Genomic DNA, 18269 nt, shown 5'->3' on the forward strand with positions numbered 1-18269 from the left:
TGAAACAGTTCTTGTGTATGTATTTCATCTGTACATTTAGCTGTTTGCCTTAAGCTGAATTTTAAAGTAAAATAATAATAATTTGGGAACCCAAAACAAAGCATGAAAAAACTCTTTTGAGATGCAGGCATTGAAGCTGATATACGATTACATATGTATCATAGATGCTACTGCTGCCATTACAGCTTGAGGGAAAGGGATACGATACTCATAAATACCGAACACTTAACTCTGGCACAGCTTAATTACACAACACATTACGGAAAAATGCAAACGTGTAAATGCTTCATATAGAGTTATGTTTTTCAATTAGGGGCTGTCGTTCACTGTACCAGGAATAATATATATTCTCCATAATATACATGGCTACTATAATGATGAAAATGTTTAATACCTGGATTGCTTCTCAACTTATCCCAAGCTATAATGCTTTACTGTATAATTCATATCTGTCATGTAACTATTTAGCAGTAAGCTGTTTTTCAACATAGGTACATTTCAGTATTTTGCACCATAAACAAGTAAACAAAAAAAAAAACACACATGTCCCTGAGACCTAACCTTAAAATCGTATTCGATGCACATATTTTTTATTGGATTCATTCATGATACCCTAATAAACATTAAAGGTGACCTTTAATATCACAGTAAAGCTTAAAGGAGTTGTAAAGTCTCAGGGTTTTTTTTACCTTAATGCATTCTATGCATAAAGGTTAAAAACCTTTGGTGCTACAGCTGTCCTCCAGCCCCCCCCCCCCCCCTTATTCTTACCTGAACCCGATTGTTCCAGCGACGAGCACAAGCCCAGCGGCTCCAGCCGCTGTCTCGGGTCCTCATTGGATAGATTGATAGCAGGAGTTGGGGTTTGTCTTTGCAATTTGTGGTTCCCCTTAGGGAGTTGTTTTTTTTAGATTTAAATGACATTTTAGTGTTTCTAATAACATTTTTGCTTTTAACACTTGTCTGCCTCCTGTTGTGCCTTTAAAGTCCACTATTTTCTGGAACATTGAGTTCTATTTTTTCCCCTATATAGCTACCCGCTCCATTTACAGACCTCTGATCACAGCAACTGGTGGAGGGAAATGCTGTAGCACTAAGTTTATTTTGTGGCTTTGAGATGTCATGTGAGTCGTGAATGAATGTAGAGTGCCGCAAAGCAAGTTGATGCTGAAAGATGTGTCTCAATAAACCACGTCCTTTAGGAACACCCACCTTTTACCATGTCCACCACCCATGTTCACCATGTCAATCAATCACCACGGAACACTTTTCTTAGTACACTTTCTTTAGCCCATAGAAATCTGTTCCCACCCTGAAAGAGCTGGTTGGTTGTGTTTGGCCTCCAGGTTGAAGGCTCTCAGTCCACTCCTGGACACCGGTCACAAGTTTCCAAACCCTTTGAAGACAAGAAGCTTTTTGTCAAGACCAATATTAAACGGAATAAAAAAAAAAAAAAAAAAAAAAAAAAAAAACCTCTTCATCTATGCAAACCAGCAGAACTGAACATCCCCGAATCAAATACACAATGCTCCAAATGTAACGTGTATTGAATATGTTCCTTTCTCTAGAAAAATGCCCCATATTTCAATAACCTTAAGATGGTCTTTATAATATGAAAGGCTTGAAAGACTCCCTAAATTCCTCTAAGCTCTCTGTTATTACTATGCTAATTTTTGTTCTTTGCCTTCATATAAGCCGGAGTGAAGCATTGTTAAATGAATGCATCATCTAATAGCACAATGAGTGTATGGTGCTTGTGTTTCCTATAACGGTCAGTTCATCCCAATTATCTGACAAGTGGATTCCGCTGCATGAATAAAATAGAAGTTCTATATACTCGCTACACTTGTTGTACCTCATTACTTAGAAAAACTTCAGAGAAGCGGTGCTCACAAAGATGGATGTGAGCAGTCAAAAGAAGTTAGGGAAAAAAAGTAAAAAAATGTTAATGTGAAGAATATAGTTAAAGATGTACTTCACCCGAAGAAATATGTAGACTGTCACTGCGGAGCTCTTTGTGGAAATTCTTACTGCCTGGCTATTGCAGCCCACAGTGCTTTAAAAGTAAATGCATGATGGCCATGCACCTAGCATTTTCAAAGGCCAGTAGTGGTAGCCTAGAGTCTGTACTGGATGTGTTACATGCTGGTATGGGGAGAGCTCAGTACAGGATCGAAGCAGGTGGTAAAATTAGCATAGATGATTACTGGCGTATCATTTTTTTCAATCCGGGATAATTATAATATATTTATGTTCCCCTAAGAAAGCAGATCATATTTTAAAAGGACTTTTCTCATCCTATAAGGTTGCTTTTCTACATTCTGTTAAGCGGCTGAGGACTAACAGCATACAGTGCACATCCAGGTTTAGATCCAACTGTTATACGATTTTAAATAGACAGTGATGGCAATTTGGGCACAAAAATTTAATTTATAAGTAGCAACCCTCTAGTGTGTGCTACTAGTGTGAGAGTAGGAAACAGCATATTCTGGCCAGGAATAACATTGGATTGAGTCGCTGAAATGGGTCAGGGTTAGTAGAGGCCAGGGTTGGATGACTCATCCTGGCAGCTCTCTGGTGTCTTTTCCTGGTCTCTGGAAGGTTAGAGAAACTTCTAGAACTAGAAGGCAGGGGTTAGAAGGAGTGGTCATGAATATTTATGGAGCCTCAGCCAATCCCCAGAAGTAGGCTGTGAAGATGGAGATGGAGTGCTGAGGAGAGGCTGTCGGTGGCCCTTGAGGAAACCCCTGCCAAGGAGGGGTGGTACCCCAGGCTGGAGGCTTAGGATAGCTGGCCTAGAAGGATCCCACTACAGGAGGCAGTTGGAGGAGAACCTTCAGAAGAGGCAGCAGGACAAAGACAGACAGTGAGTAGAGATAAGCACTGAGCAGGGACAACACAAGGGGAGAGACTGTCAGCTGTAACAGTGCTCCCTGAAGACAGCAGTGGGCTTAGTCCTCATCCTTGCCCTGAGGAATCTCCATGGAAGTGTACCAGTCGAGCAGGATAAGGCATAAAGTCAGTGAAGAGGACTGGAAGGAAGATCTGCCAGGCGTGGTTTGGTGGCAGCCAGGTGGGCTAGCATTTTCTGCAAGTGAGTGACGCTGGGATCAGTGGCCACAGGGAAGCAGAAAGAAGAATGTCATGATGTTTGCTCACATTATACTACTTTGTAAGAGGACTGAGAGTTCCCATTTATAATGGAACTTTCCTGAACTAGCAATATTCTGCTAGTTTTCACAAGATATCGATATAACATGAGACCTTGTAACATGACACTGGGGAGGGAAAATGGCTAATTAGGCACAATTTGGATATTTTAACTTAGGGGTGTACTCACTTTTGAACTGACCCCGGTCTGTTCTGCTGCCCATTTGTGTCAGTTTTAATAGGAAAGCAGAGGGGCTGGAAGGAACACCAGGGATTTCACACAAAGGAAGAAATATGAAGAGATCAGGAGACTTTATCATACAAGTACATGGTACAGCAGACACATATCAGGAATATGACGTGCAGTGGCGTACCAACGGGAGGGCGGTCTGCCCCAGGTGCAACACATTGAAGGGGCCGTCAGGCCGGAGGCAGCTGCCTAGGGTCCTGTCATTGAAATGGAGCCCATCGCGCTTCCCGCAAGATGTTTTCCCGGCCAGGGCTGACTGATCAGGGTCAGTAGGCGCCCCATGTCCTCCCATCTCTCGACTCCTCCCCCTCTCCACTGCGCCTCGGATCTTCTAATGTCAGTTATAGTATCCGCATGGGGGGGGGATGCCAGATATAGATTCTGGGGGGGGGGGGGGGGGGAGGCCAGATATAGGATATGCCTCGGGTGCTAAATTGCTAAATGCTCTAGGTACACCCCTGATGACGTGTTAGGGTAACAAAAGCTTTAACAAACTGGAAACTCAAACCTGACCCCTCTGACACAATACATGGCATTCACATTGTGGCGCAGTGAAGTTTGGTTTTCTTTGCCCACTACTTTAACAGTAAATATACGTCCTTTACCTGGCTACCAGGTAAGATTTGGCCAACAAAAGCTCTCCAGGGTCTAGGATCCAAAAAAGGTTTTCAAAGGATTCTGAGAAATCAAAACAATAATTTTCTCCTTGTCAGTCATAACCCTGGTCCCCCTCACCATGTGTATGTATTAGGTTTCGAAGTGAAAAAAGTCCCTATGACCGAACATCCATACAAATTGTTTTACAATGATATAATAATAAAGGATATTTTTATTTGGGTTTTTGGGAGGGGGGGTAACTTTTTGCACTTTGGACTCCTGTCTTTTGCTTTCATTTTTTGTTAAGCATTATTGTCCCTTAAATTTTACAGTTCCTTGCGGTCTGATCACTCTGATGTCACCTTCTTTGTTTTCTTATATCGTCTTAATATAGACCCGCACACACCTGACATTTTTTGCATATCTGAAGTGACAGCCAATGATGCAGAAAAACTCCCCCTTATGCCTCCATCCCCATGACTAAGCTCAGAGGAGCAGAGCAAAGTTCTTGGTGGAGAGGCCTGGTTGGAGTCCAGGCTGAGAATGGCACTTACTTCTGATCTCAGGGGTGGTATGGATGTGCGGTCATAGGGAGACTTTTTTCACTTCAAGCCATTATAGGAGCCGGGGCTCCCTGCCTCCCGAAAACAGCACTCCCAGCGATGGATGTTTAGGACTTATACCCCTTCTAGAGATCCTAAATGGCAAACGATGCAGGTTACAGTATGTATTAAAGCTTGTTTACACTTGCTTCGACTTCAACACACATAAAGCACCTACCGCTTCAACATGTTTTTTTGAAGCTTCTGTAATCCTTCCACTTTATAAAACTCTGATCCGACCACATCTGGAGTATTCTGTCCAGTTCTAGTCGCCGGTTCTCAGGAGGGATGTGTTGGAGCTGGAGAGAATCCAGAGAAGGGCAACTAAACGAATTAGGGGATTGGAGGACCTTAATTATGAAGAGTGTCTGCAATCGCTTGATTTATTCTCCCTGGAGAAGAGACGCCTGGGAAGGGACATGATAGCAATTTATAAAAATCTCAATGGTGATCTCGACATAGAAAAAAAGCTATTCAGTCGAAGGGATAGCATGAGGACTCGAGGGCATACAATGCGATTAGAGGAGAAGCGTTTTAACCTCAGGCAACGTGGGGGGTTCTTTACTGTTAGGGCTACAAGATTGTGGAATTCTCTACCACAAGAGGTGGTTTCTGTGGGAAGTATGGTGGCTTTTAAAAGACTGACGTACATCTCAAGGATCAGAACATTCAGGGGTATGCGAGATGATTAGGGCCACACACACCTACACAGGTTGAACTGGATGGACTATTGTCTTTATTCAACCTCACCTACTATGTAACTATGTGATGGTTCAGTGATGCTTTTGTGATGCTTTTTTTGAAGCTTTAATGAAGCTTGGCAAATGCTCTGTATATGTTGATTTCTGATTTGTTTAAAAGGGCCCAGTAGAACCACTGCTCAGTATTACCCCCAGCTTTGCTGATCCCCTGCTCAATGGTAACTCACAGCTCTGCTGATTCCCACTCAGCAGTAACCCCCAGGTCTGCTGATCCTCTGGTTTTCTGATCCTCCTCTCTCTCCTGTCCCTGTTCACCTCCTGCTATATTGCCCCCATGCTGCGCATCACGTTTTACATCTGCTAGTTTCTCCTGCTCCAGTCCCCCAGCTCTGCTGATCCTCAGCCCTCACTGTCCAGTTCTGTTCACCTTCCACTATAGCATTCCCACGTTGCACACCATGCGTGCCGTCTGCTATTTGTAATGCTCCAGTCTGGACACCGCTAACCTTCCTGCTGCTCCATGGTGCACACCAGATGTGAAATCTGCACCAAACACTCCCAGAATATATACACATGAACCAGAAGTGACTGCTGATGACATCTTTTCGGTTCACTTGTTGGATTCCAAGTGCATTCTTCAAAACAAATCGAAGCTAACGATGAATAAAAGCCGCTCATTAGCTTCAGGTGCTGTTAAGGAGCATTGTCATAGACTTCTATGGAGGCTCTAGAGATGCTTTGAAGCACCAATAAAGTAAGATGGGGTATCATTTTTGAAGCAAAGCAAAGAATACAAAATATGAGTGAAATGGACTGTAAGGTAACCATTTTATTTAGTGACAGGTGCTCTGATTGACGTTTAGGCTGCTTTCAAAAAGCGTGTCAAAGCATTGCCACATTTTGAAGCAAGAGTAAACCATCCCTTAAAGTGGTTCTAGAGGCAGAAGTTTTTTATCCTAATGCATTCGATGATACGATAAAAAAAAAAAAGAAAAAAAAAAACCTCCTGCATGCAGCCCTCCCCCTTATACTTACCTGAGCTTGATCCCGATCCAGGGATGTGCACAAAAGCAGAGGCTCTCGCTCTCTTTACTGGCTCATTGGCTCCTGCTGCTGTCAATCACAGCCAGTGAGACCCGAGTGGGGGCCGAGCCACAGTCTGTGTATCTTATGGACACACAGGGCCGGCTCAGGAGTGAGCACACACAAGTGCCACCATAGTAAGCAGCTTGCTATAGGGGCACTCAGCGGGGGGAGGAGCCAGAAGCACCAGCAGGAAACCAGAGAAGAGGAGGATCGGGGCTATTTTGTGCAAAACCACTGCACAGAGCAGGTAAGTATGACATGTGTAGCACCCTCCTAGGTAGGTGCTAGGGAAAGTATAGTTTGCTCTGCCTGCTTCACGGGGGAGTCTGCACAGTAGTTAGGCCTGTTACATGTGTCCATATGTGATTCACTTGGTCTGAGGGAGTGTCCCCACTGTGTCCAATAGGGGAGCCTGTTGAACAGTGGAAGAAACCCAGCCAGTGACACACAGGCTTTTATGACTGTCCCAGTGGGTAGGCACAAACAGTGGTGCATCCTGGGATACCTTATAAAAGCCAAGGGCACATGTGACAGGGTGTCTTTGGGCGGGAAGCCAGGTCCCAGGAGGAGGGTGACGGCGGTCTCTCCTCCTGCTGCTGAGGAAGGTGGTCACAGGTGGTTGGCCTAGTGGACCAGAAGTGTAGTGCTGAGCCAAGAGGTCATGTGGATACTGACAGTGGAGCAAGTGGCAGAGCGACCTGAGGAAAAACAGTGTCTGTGAGTACCAGGGAGCTTGCCAGGGGTCTGCCCAGGACGGGGACCACTCCAGGAGGGTGTCAATGGACAGAAGGTCAGGGCACAGAGTCAGTGAGAAAGGGGGTGCCAAGTTAGACCCTGAAGAGTAATCAAAGTGAGAGTCCATATTCTTTATCTTCACTTCTGTGGCAAGGTGAAGCAGCGGCCTTGCCGCATTCTACAGTCAGTGGTCCTCAGGAATTGTGCATAGTTCAAGTTGGTGTATCCCACTCATCCCTTCTCCCAACCAAGTTCTAAAATAAAACACAAAAACCAAATCCCCTGGACTGTTCATTGTCTGAGTCAAGAACTTTTAATGTCATGTGTCTGCTTTCAGTTGCTAATGGTAACCCAGGGGAACCCAAGAAGTGTAATTCTCAGCAGCTCTCTAGGGGCAGTGCTACACGTTTATTATTTTTCAAAAATAAGAATTGAGTTATTAGAATCACTTTAAACCTAGATAACACAGACATTGTGCACAGTCTTGCCAGTCAGTTCCTCACAGTTTTTAAACATTAAAGTGATTGTACCTTATTATAGGCTTACCTGTAGGTACTGTAAATATCTCCTAAACTTGCACAGTTTAGGAGATATTCAGAGTGCATGCAGCTGATGACGTCGTTGGCGCATGCGCTCCGAAAATCCGAAAGGCTCACCGTGCCGGACCTTCAGAGCTCATGTCACAAACAGACACCTCCCGCACCCATGTGCGGCGGTGAGGTCATTGCAGCTTTGGCCACTCACAGCGCCGGAGCCCGCAAACCGGGAAGAAACACCGGGGAAGATGTCAGCTGTCTCATCGGTGAGTGGGCGCCACTGGAATGGCTTCGTTCTCAGGGAAGTATTTAATTATGAGCTAGTACCGTATGAGCTGCATATTGGGTTTAGTAACACTTTAAGGCTGGGTTCTCTTCTTTGCATTGCTGTTTTCATGGATTTGTAAACACATTTTAATAGGCTTTGCAGCATGTTTTGCACACATGATAAAAAAAGTTTAGGCTTGATACCAGGGGCTGAAAACCCATGGAAAAACTCATGAAAGTGACAACTGGAACCTGATTGGTTGCTCTAGGCCACGCCTTCCCTTTCTCTGCATAATTAAAAATCAGCATGTGTGCCAATTTCCGACCATAATTACAAAAGCTGTAAAACCATAGGCTCAAATCCCGATATCCGTGTTCTGCTGTCACGCGACAGGGTGATAAATTAGTGCAGTAATAATTTCGGTGTCAGTTTGCTACATTTGCTTATAAAAGAAGTTTTTTTTTTTTTGCTTCCTCTAAGAGATCAAAAACATAACGCGTTTGGGGAATTTCATTTTTAATTACGTGGTGAGAATAAACAGGGCGGCTGAGAGTACAACATGAATAATTGATATGAGATGAATAACAAAACTCTGCAGGTAGGAATTAATAACAACATCATTTGCAAGAAATTGACTGACCCGCGAGACGTTACCTCCAAATAACCCCGTGATTTTTCCCCGAACACGCGGGCATTCCAGTGTTTTACCTGGTTCTTTTCTAGAGGACTGTGGTAAGAAGAATATTCATAGGGCTTTAGCTTATGAATTTTTTTTTTAAAGAGACAGTCCACCCAAAAGTAACATTTTGGCTTTGTGTAGATCAGTGGTGGTCAACTTTCTTGATATGGGGGGGGGGGGGGGGGTCATATGCAGCCCCAGACATCATCATAGAGCCACACATAAAATTCAAGTGGTTTTAAAGGCTGAAGATTTTTTAACTTATAGCGGTTGTAACCCTAAAAAAAAAAAAAAATGGATCCTGTTCCTTTAAATTATGTTATACAGCACAGTACTGTTTAATTTGGCCCTTTCTATCATCTAAAATACCTGGTTGATCCTACCTGATGCTGCCCTCCCCTCTGTAAACTGACCATGTTTATAATGGCTACTAAGTAGTGATCGACCGATATCGGTTTTTCGTTGCCGATACCGATATTTTGGCCATTGCATATCGGTATCGGCCACACAAGTCGCTCCGACTTAGAAAAAGGGTCCTGTACTACTTCGGGGCGACCTGGAGGCGACTTGCATAGACATTCATTTTATGAAGTCCTTGCAAGTCGCGCCGAAGTCGCGCTGCACGCGACTTCACAGGTCGCCCCCTAAGTCGGAGCGACGCAGTGTGAACTGGCACTTAAAGTTTTGCAAAATAAACACAATTTTCGACACAAATCTGTTACTGAACATGCTAATGTTTGTTTATTAACATTTTTAACACTGCAGTCAGTGCAAATTAAACTGCTAGAAAAAAAAGCTAGACAACAACAAACAGCTAGACAGTGGATTGGAGGAGTCAGTGGACTACTGCTGCAGTAGTGCACTCACTGCAACAATTTTAAATCACTAACTGCTAGAAAAAAAGCTAGACAGTGGGGAGTCAGTGGACCCTGTGGTGGGTGGGTGGCTGGCTTGCTGGCACCCTGTAGTGGGTGGCTGGCACCCTTTGGTGGGTGTCTGGCTGGCACCCTCTGGTGGGTGGCTGGCTGGAACAGGCCCAGGGCCTGTGGCTGTCTAGCTGGTACAGGCAGGGCCTGTGGCTGGCTGGCTGGTACAGGCCTGTGGGTATGTGAGTGGCTGGCTGGCACTGGGCAGCTGTGGGTGGGGGTAAGTATGTGGCTGCGGCGGCTGTGTTAAACACACTGTGTACTCTGACTGTACTATATGAGAATCACTCACTGTCCCGACTCCAGACTCAAGTATGTGGCCGCGGCGACTGTGTTAAACACACTGTACACTGTGACTGTAGTGCACGTACAGTTGTACACTCACTGTCCCGACTCCAGACGAGGCTGAGGGAGGCGGACTAAGAAGGCAGAAGCTGTCCCAGTGCGCGGAGACACGTGGTGCAACATATGCAATGACATCACGACAATATCGGCAATATCGGTAACTGCCGGGGGCCGAATTCCGATATATCGGGGTAAGTGCATATCGGCCCTCGATATATCGGCTTTGCCGATAATTGGACGATCCCTACTACTGAGCCCTGATATTGTGGTCAGTTTACGTGCCTCCTTCATCCCACTGTCTCTCCTTGCTCCCTCTCTCTCCCCCTCCCTCCCTGCCTGTCAGCTGTGTCAGTGCCGATCTGCTCCCCACCCCCAGGATGGGTTACCATACAACCAGAATCTTCAACAGTGGGCTCAGCAAAAGAGAAAGACAAAGGGGGAACTCATATTGTAGTAAATAAAAAAAACAGCCTAGTCAGGAGGAACTACAGCGGTGACTTTATCACATTTGCTGGGGCGTCTGCATGTGATTAATTGTTTTAAATGCAATTTTACTCCTGCCTTCTTATAAGTAGTTTTAACCTTCATAAAAAAGCTTTGATTTTTAATTAGTACACTATGAGTTCCTCCTGTCTCTCCCTTTTGCTGAGCCCACTGTTGAACATCCCTGTTGTATGGTAACCCATCCTGGAATCTTGGCCCCTTACTTATATCCATTCATCCCATGGTGATACTGGAATAAAATGCAGCCATACCCCCATCTTGGGGTCAGAGCAACTGGTAAGTGGCTTGAAAGTTGGGTGTGCTCTTTTGGGTGTGCTATCCACACTGAAATATGGATTTTTGTTGATACACGAGTATATATGAACTTTTTGCACAAGAGCACTTCTCTTCCTTTTTCTGATGGACTTTACTGGATGATTTATGATTGTTTTTTTAACATATTCATATTTACAGTTTATGATATATATATATATATATATATATATATATATATATATATATATATATATATACACATACAGGCCAGGCGGTCCCCAGGTTACAAACAAGATAGGGACTGTAGGTTTGTTCTTAAGTCGAATTTGTTTTTAAGTCGGAACAGGTACATTTTTTAAGTGTAGCTCCAGCCAAAATAATCATTTTTACATTTTTTGGATAGCATAGAGAAGGGTTAATACCCCTGTACCATTTGTTTTGCTGTCTGTGCCCCTGTTCAGAAGATTTCACCTCACTTTCTGTCCCTATGACAACTTGATTTAGAAAATTTTGGGCTGTTTTGGAAACAAGGATTAGGCTCCTTTCACACAGTAAGTCCGTCAAACGGACTCCGCTTTTCTCAGCGGGGGATCGATCCGCCGATCCCCCGCTGAGCAGGAGAATGACAGCTGTTCTCCGCACTATGTGCGAAGACACAGCTGTCACAGCCCCATAGATCTCTATGGGGGAATCGGATGAGAACGGACCGTCGGTCCGTTCTCATCCGATCCCATCCGATCCAATCCGCTGGACGCATGGAATATAGGGTTTCCATCCGTCCAGATTTGAGGGATCGGATCGGGTGTCAGCGGACATGTCTCCGCTGCCATCCGATGCTCCATAGAGATGCATGGGGGTACCGTTCAGATCCGCCAAAAAAACGGACAGGCGGATCTGAACGGTCCGCCTGTGTGAAAGGGGCCTTAGTGATAAAGCTTCAGTGGAGACACCTTTTTCCCATGAGAACTCTAATGGGCCATACACACTATAAGATTTTCTGAAGACTTTTTCCTTTAGATTTACCAAAACCATATAATATGAGGTCAAACCTAAACACTTTCAATTTGTATGCAATCTGGCAGGCCCTTGCACTACATAGACAAGGTAAATCTGAAGGAAAAAGTCTTCAGAAAATCTTATAGTGTGTATGGCCCTTCACAGGAGTGAATTACCCTTCCTAGGTGTAGATTTCCTCTCACTTCCGGTTGTCACCCTCTGTTTGTAAGTAGGAGTCATTTGTAAGTCGGATATATATATATATCTATATGTTTTACTTGATTGATTAATTGTTATGAATTTATGCACTTTATATTGATAGCGCAACATGTTTTTTTATACATAGACAGCATGACGGAAAAAAATAATTGTTTTAATTCGTTAAGGCAATCATTTAACCCCTCATATTCATTATGTTATAAATTTGTTTTTCGGGATTCATATTGCTTTTTTCCAAATCGATTTCTATTTTCGGAAGTTATTTCAGAAGATTGTGATTCATTCCAATTTGCATTGTGACTTGATTGCTAGTTCAATGCGACTTGCTTGCGACTTAGATGTTCTGTGGCTTCAATATAGAGTGTGACACATATTACTGAACTTACAAAACCCCCTGAAGTCGCACTAATGAATTAAACAAATGAAATAAATGAATGATTTAGACACAATCAAATCTCCAAATAACAAAAAATTTGAATTTAGATTCATAACGAATCACACATGTCTATAAGTTACTCCTTTGTGACCATAATCTCACTTTTTATAGGGTAAAGAAACTTTCCTAAGACCCTTTTGTCCCCCCCCCCCCACCGCTCTAAGTAGGTCTAGCTAACCCCCATCCTTCCCCCCCACCCAAAAAATATATACCTACCTGGATCTTACTCCAAGGCCGGGGGCACTGTTTGCAATCCTCAACTGGTTACTTGATCCGTCGTCTGCTCCTGCACAGGAGGTACAGGAGTGGATATCTGATGAAGGGTTGTAAACAATGTTGTGGGTCTTGGAGCAAGATCTAGGTAAGTATAGTGATCTAGGCAGAGGGAAAAGGGTACAAAAAAAACCTTTTTCTGAATTATGGGAAAATCCTTTGGGAAAGAACTAAGAATGTGCAACTGTGTGTGTTCTTAGACCAGCGTTGGGGCTTGTCTTCACGAACCTTTGGTACAGCACTGACCACTTTCATATTACCATATCAACACAATGAAGATCATAAGTTTGATCCATATACAAATTCACTAACCTCTGAGGCCAACCAGCATAAGCTCTTGAATTCAAAGCATACTCCAGCTCAAAGCGCGTCCTCAAAGCAGCCACATGGCTACGCCCTGGCCCACTGCGACCAACCAGACAGTCTGAAGAGGCGGAGGGTGAAAGGGAACCGCTGCTGTTACTGGACGCTGGAGACATCAACTGCAATGAGAAGGCACAACAAGACAGTTAAAGCTGAACTTTCCGCAAATACATAGACAAAAATAAATATCAGGATGCTGTTTTCATCTGCCAAAGGATTTGTATTTCTGTCCATCCAGTTCTGAGATTTACACAGGTCTGCCACAGAGGACAGTCCAGTATGGCCGAGCAGGAGACCTGATTTTTTTCTCGGCTGTCGTTATGTATCACCTACAGGTCTTGTCCCTCTCCCAGCCTGTGACTGGACAGTGAAAGGAGAAGTAGTAGATTGATGGGCTCACCTCTTGGTGACTCTGCTCACTCTTCCTATCCTCTTTACTATCAGCATGCTCCTTTCACTGCAGCACAACTGAGTGGATCCTGGTGCTGCTTCTCCCTCTCCAAGTCTGAAACCTATTCTACAGGAGAATCTAAGAGGCTGATGCCAGGTTACATTTAGGTACTTACACTGCTTGCATTTATATGTATACAGTGCCTTGAAAAAGTATTCATACTCCTTCACATGTTTAACATTTTGTCATATTACAGCCAAAAACGTAAATGTATTTTATTGGGATTTTATGTGAAAGACCAACACAAAGTGCAACATAATTGTGAATTGGAAGGAAAATGATAAATGGTTTTCAAATTTTTTTACAAATAAATGTGAAAAGTGTGGCGTGCATTTGTATTCAGCCCCCCTGAGTCAATACTTTGTAGAACCACCTTTTCCTGCAATTACAGCTGCAAGTCTTTTTGAGGATGTCTCTACCAGCTTTGCACATCCAGAGAGTGACATTTGTGCCAATTTTTCTTTGCAAAATAGCTCAAGCTCTGTCAAATTGGATGGAGAGCGTCTGTAAACAGCAATTTTTAAGTTTTGCCACAGACTCTGAATTGGATTTATGTCTGGACTTTAACTGGGCCATTCTAACACATGAATATGCTTTGATTGAAACCATTCCATTGTAGCTCTGGATGTATGTTTAGGGTCGTTGTCCTGCTGGAAGGTGAACCCCCAACCCAGTCTCAAGTCTTTTGCAGACTCTAACAGGTTTTCTTCTAAGATTGCCCTGTATTGGCTCCTTCCATCTTCCCATCAACTCTGACCAGCTTCCCTGTCCCTGCTGAAGAAAATCATCCCCATAACATGATGCTGCCATCACCATGTTTCACAGTGGGGATGGTGTGTTTAGGGTGATGTGCAGTGTTAGTTTCCCGTCACACATAGCGTTTTGCTTTTAGGCCAAAAAGTTCAATTTTTATCTCATCTGACCAGAGCACCTTCTTCCAGATGTTTGCTGTGTCCCTCACATGACTTCTCGCAAACAGGAATTTTTATGGCTTTCTTTCAACAATGGCTTTCTTCTTGCCACTCTTCCATAAAGGCCAGATTTTTGGAGTGCACGACTAATAGTTGTCCTGTGGACAGATTCTCCCACCTGAGCTGTGGATCTCTGCAGCTCCTCCAGAGTTACCATGGGCCTCTTGGCTGCTTCTCTGATTAATGCTCTCCTTGCCAGCCTGTCAGTTTAGGTGGACGGCCATGTCTTGGTAGGTTTTTCAGTTGTGCCGTACTCTTTCCATTTTCGGATGATGGATTGAACAGTTCTCTGTGAGATGTTTAAAGCTTGGGATATTTTTTTATAACCTAAACCTTTAGAGAAAACCAAAAGCAACCAAATGTCGGACTGTGTAGGCCAAAAACCAGAAGTTGGATTTATTTTAATTAATACAATTTATTAAATATATCACATTAAAAAAATTGACAAAACTACAATAAAACTAATAACACTGGGGAATTGTACACTTAAGCAGATGAGATAAAATGCTGTAAAGGCAATCCTCATGTGCCAATGCATTTCGCTGTATTGCTTCAGAGGGCATATGAAGAATACATAACATACACTATATCTCACTGCTAGGAAGTTCCGGCCAGTGTATATTCCCTGGGTGGGTGCCGGAGCATCAAGAGTAGTCAATTATGAACTGTTTCATATGATAAATAACCAGATCATATATTATGTTATGCAGTCACCGGGCCCACAGCTTAAAACAGTCAACCAATTAAACCCAACAAACATATATGGTGTGTCTTGAACCATGAATACACTTTGTTTTTTGTGGTACCAACAATATTGCCTTTAGCAGACCCAGCTACTTCCAATATTTCTATCTCCAGCAAATGTCTATGCTTCATTGGAGACCCATGGGCTTTCAAAATTCAGTTGTTATGGCCAGCAGGGAGATGTAAGCCGAATTCACCCCACGGTGCAGTCGTAAGCAAGTGATTCACCCAGCCTGCATCTGGATGGGTTTAATTGGTTGACTGCATTTTAAGCTGTGGGCCCGGTCACTGCATAACATAATATATTATCTGGTTATTTCACATATGAGACAGTTCCCAATTGGCTACTCTTAATGGTCTGGCACCCGCCTAGGGAATATATACTGGCCGGCACTGCCTTGCAGTGAGATATATGTTATATATTTCTCTTAAGCCCTTATGAAGCAATATGGCGAAATGCATTGGCGCATGAGGATTGCCTTTACAGCATTTTATCTCATCTGGCTTAAGTGTACAATTCCCCAGTGTTATTGGTTTTATTGTAGTTTTTAATTTTTTTTTAATGTGATGTATTTAATAAAGTTATATTTTTTAACATAAATCCAACTCCTGGTTTTTGGCCTGCACAGTCCGACATTTGGTTGCTTTTGGTTTTCTCTACATAAAATATGGTTGATGGACTTTTAATGTCACAAAAGTTACTATAAACTAACCCTGCTTTAAACTTTTCCACAACTTTATCCCTGACCATATTTCCCCCTGAGGAAGACACGTGTCCCTGTGTCGCCACGCGTAGGGGAAGGGCCCGGACGGTTCTCTGCTGTATCCAGGAAGTACAGGAGCAGCTTTTACAGATCTTCCACTTCTGCCTGGTTACCATCACACACGCTGATTAAGAAAGGCTGTTTTTAGTTTGGTGCACTGCAAACACCTTTTACATCTGAGTACCTGTCTATATGTTTTTTTTTTCACTTCTGAGAGTCTATGCCAACATTAAGCAGTCCTGGGAGACACCCCTCTAGCAAACAGCATATGATTAACAGCTCCATGCTTCCCAATGAGACTGCTGGGGGCAGAGGGGTCCATTCCCTCCACTTTGTTCTCAGATTACACTCAGCTCCCTGCTTTATGCTATGCAGTGTGTGACATCAGATCTCTGCCTTTTTTTTTTTTTTTTGAAGAAATGCTGTTTAAGATCAGTTTTTTTTTAATCACTGTAGAGAAGAGAAGACTGCAGGTAAAAAAGTACAACTTACAGTGGGTACGGAAAGTATTCAGACCCCCTTAAATTTTTCACTCTTTGTTATATTGCAGCCATTTGCTAAAATCATTTAAAGCGGAGTTCCGGGCACAGAAATTATTTTTTGCTGAACATACCCCCGGGGCAGTCAGGGCTAGCACATTCCACAATGGCTAGCCTCTGATCTGTCCCGGTTCGCACTTACCTTTTAGAAGAAATACTTACTTTGAAAATTTCTTCCACAGCGTTTCCATCTCTGTTGTGGGCAGCTGAAGCCGGCACGGTCCTCTTCTCTGTCTTCTTCCGCGTCTTCGTGTCCCAGAATGCACTGCACCGGCCCCTCTCGTCACTTCCGGTGCCCAGAAGCTGTTTAGCAGGGGAATGCGGCGTCGCCCGGAAATGACGAGCGGGGCCGGTGCCGTCGCATTGATTCCTGGGAGCTATGACGTTTAGCTCCCAGGAATCATCGCGAGGCAGGAAGTGACGGGGTGAGCCTCGGCGCTGGAGGAGGAAGCAGTCATAGGTGAGTATTTACGATCTTCAATAAAAAGGTGAGTAAACAAAAAAAATAAAAATAACTATCCAATTCCTTTTCAGGTGAGCTCTACCTAGCGGAGGGGCACAAAAAAAAAAAAATCGTTTTTGTGCCAGGAACTCCGCTTTAAGTTCATTCTTCTTCCTCATGAATGTACACATAGCACCCCATACTGACAGAAAAACACAGAATTGTTGACATTGTTGCAGATTTATTAAAAAAGAAAAACTGAAATATCACATGGTCCTAAGTATTCAGACCCTTTGCTGTGACACTCATATATTTAACTCAGGTGCTTTCCATTTCTTCTGATCATCCTTGAGACGGTTCTACACCTTCATTTGAGTCCAGCTGTGTTTGATTATACTGATTGGACTTGATTAGGAAAGCCACACACCTGTCTATATAAGACCTTCCAGATCACAATGCATGTCAGAGCAAATGAGAATCATGAGGTCAAAGGAACTGCCTGAAGAGCTCAGAGACAGAATTGTGGCAAGGCACCTTAAGGTTCCTAAGAGCACTCCATAATCCTCAAATGGAAGACGTTTGGGACGACCAGAACCCTTCCTAGAGCTGGCCGTCCGGCCAAACTCAGCTATCGGGGAGAAGAGCCTTGGTGAGAGAGGTAAAGAAGAACCCAAAGATCACTGTGGCTGAGCTCCAGAGATGCAGTCAGGAGTAGGGATGATTGAACGGTTCGGGTCCACCATCGGTTCGGCCCGAACATTGGGTGTTCGAGGTTCAGCCGAATTTAGAACTTTTTGCCCAAAAAGTTCGGAATTCGGTAACCAGAACCGCCAAAATGCAATTCTTCAGGAAATGGGCTTTAAAAGCCCGTGATTGGACCAGAACCATTAGCAAAAGCCAATTGAGGGGGCAGGAGAATGCTAGGAATGTGATTGGAGTGACTAGGGGGTCCCTAGACCAATCATTAGTGAATACGCCCCCCAGTATATAAGATCGCCCCCGCCATATTCCTAGCATTGTTATATTGGACATGGAAGAGAGTGGAAGCAGTTCTGTTAATTTTACTTGAAAAGTGTCATTTAGCTATTTATTAGTGTCAGGAAAGGGATATCTAGTGTAGTTAGAGTGCTCCTTTACACTTTAGTTAGCTTCAAAAATTTAGTTTCTGTAGGGAAAGTGTTAAGTGTCAGGGGACCGTAGTGTAGTGTAGGGTTAACTGGCAGTGACTGCTATGGCAGGGTGACAAAACCCTTCCATAGAAGGGTGACCGCTATAGAGAAATGATAATTTCTCTGAATAGCTTCGGAAATGGAATATGGCTTCTCATCAGCCAAGCATTTTTTATGCTGCAGGGGCTGCCACTGCCAGTGCTTTTTTGAGGACATGTTTGATGTCAGACATGACATCTGAACATGTGTATAGGGGGTATATATAGAC

The 18269-nt window shown here is 43.7% G+C and overlaps 1 protein-coding gene across 1 annotated transcript in view; it reads right to left on the reverse strand.

Moving 5' to 3' along the window:
• Positions 1–18269, reverse strand: part of LOC309561428 (serine/threonine-protein kinase TNNI3K) — a 466208-nt gene that overhangs the window by 49700 nt on the left and 398239 nt on the right. The window contains exon 23 of the mRNA XM_082265332.1: positions 12871–13040. Coding sequence (XP_082121458.1) covers positions 12871–13040 — 170 coding nt within the window. The remainder of the gene's footprint in view (positions 1–12870; positions 13041–18269) is intronic.

Source organism: Pelophylax lessonae, assembly GCF_965119305.1.
Source record: "Pelophylax lessonae genome assembly, chromosome: 8".
NCBI lineage: Eukaryota > Metazoa > Chordata > Amphibia > Anura > Ranidae > Pelophylax > Pelophylax lessonae.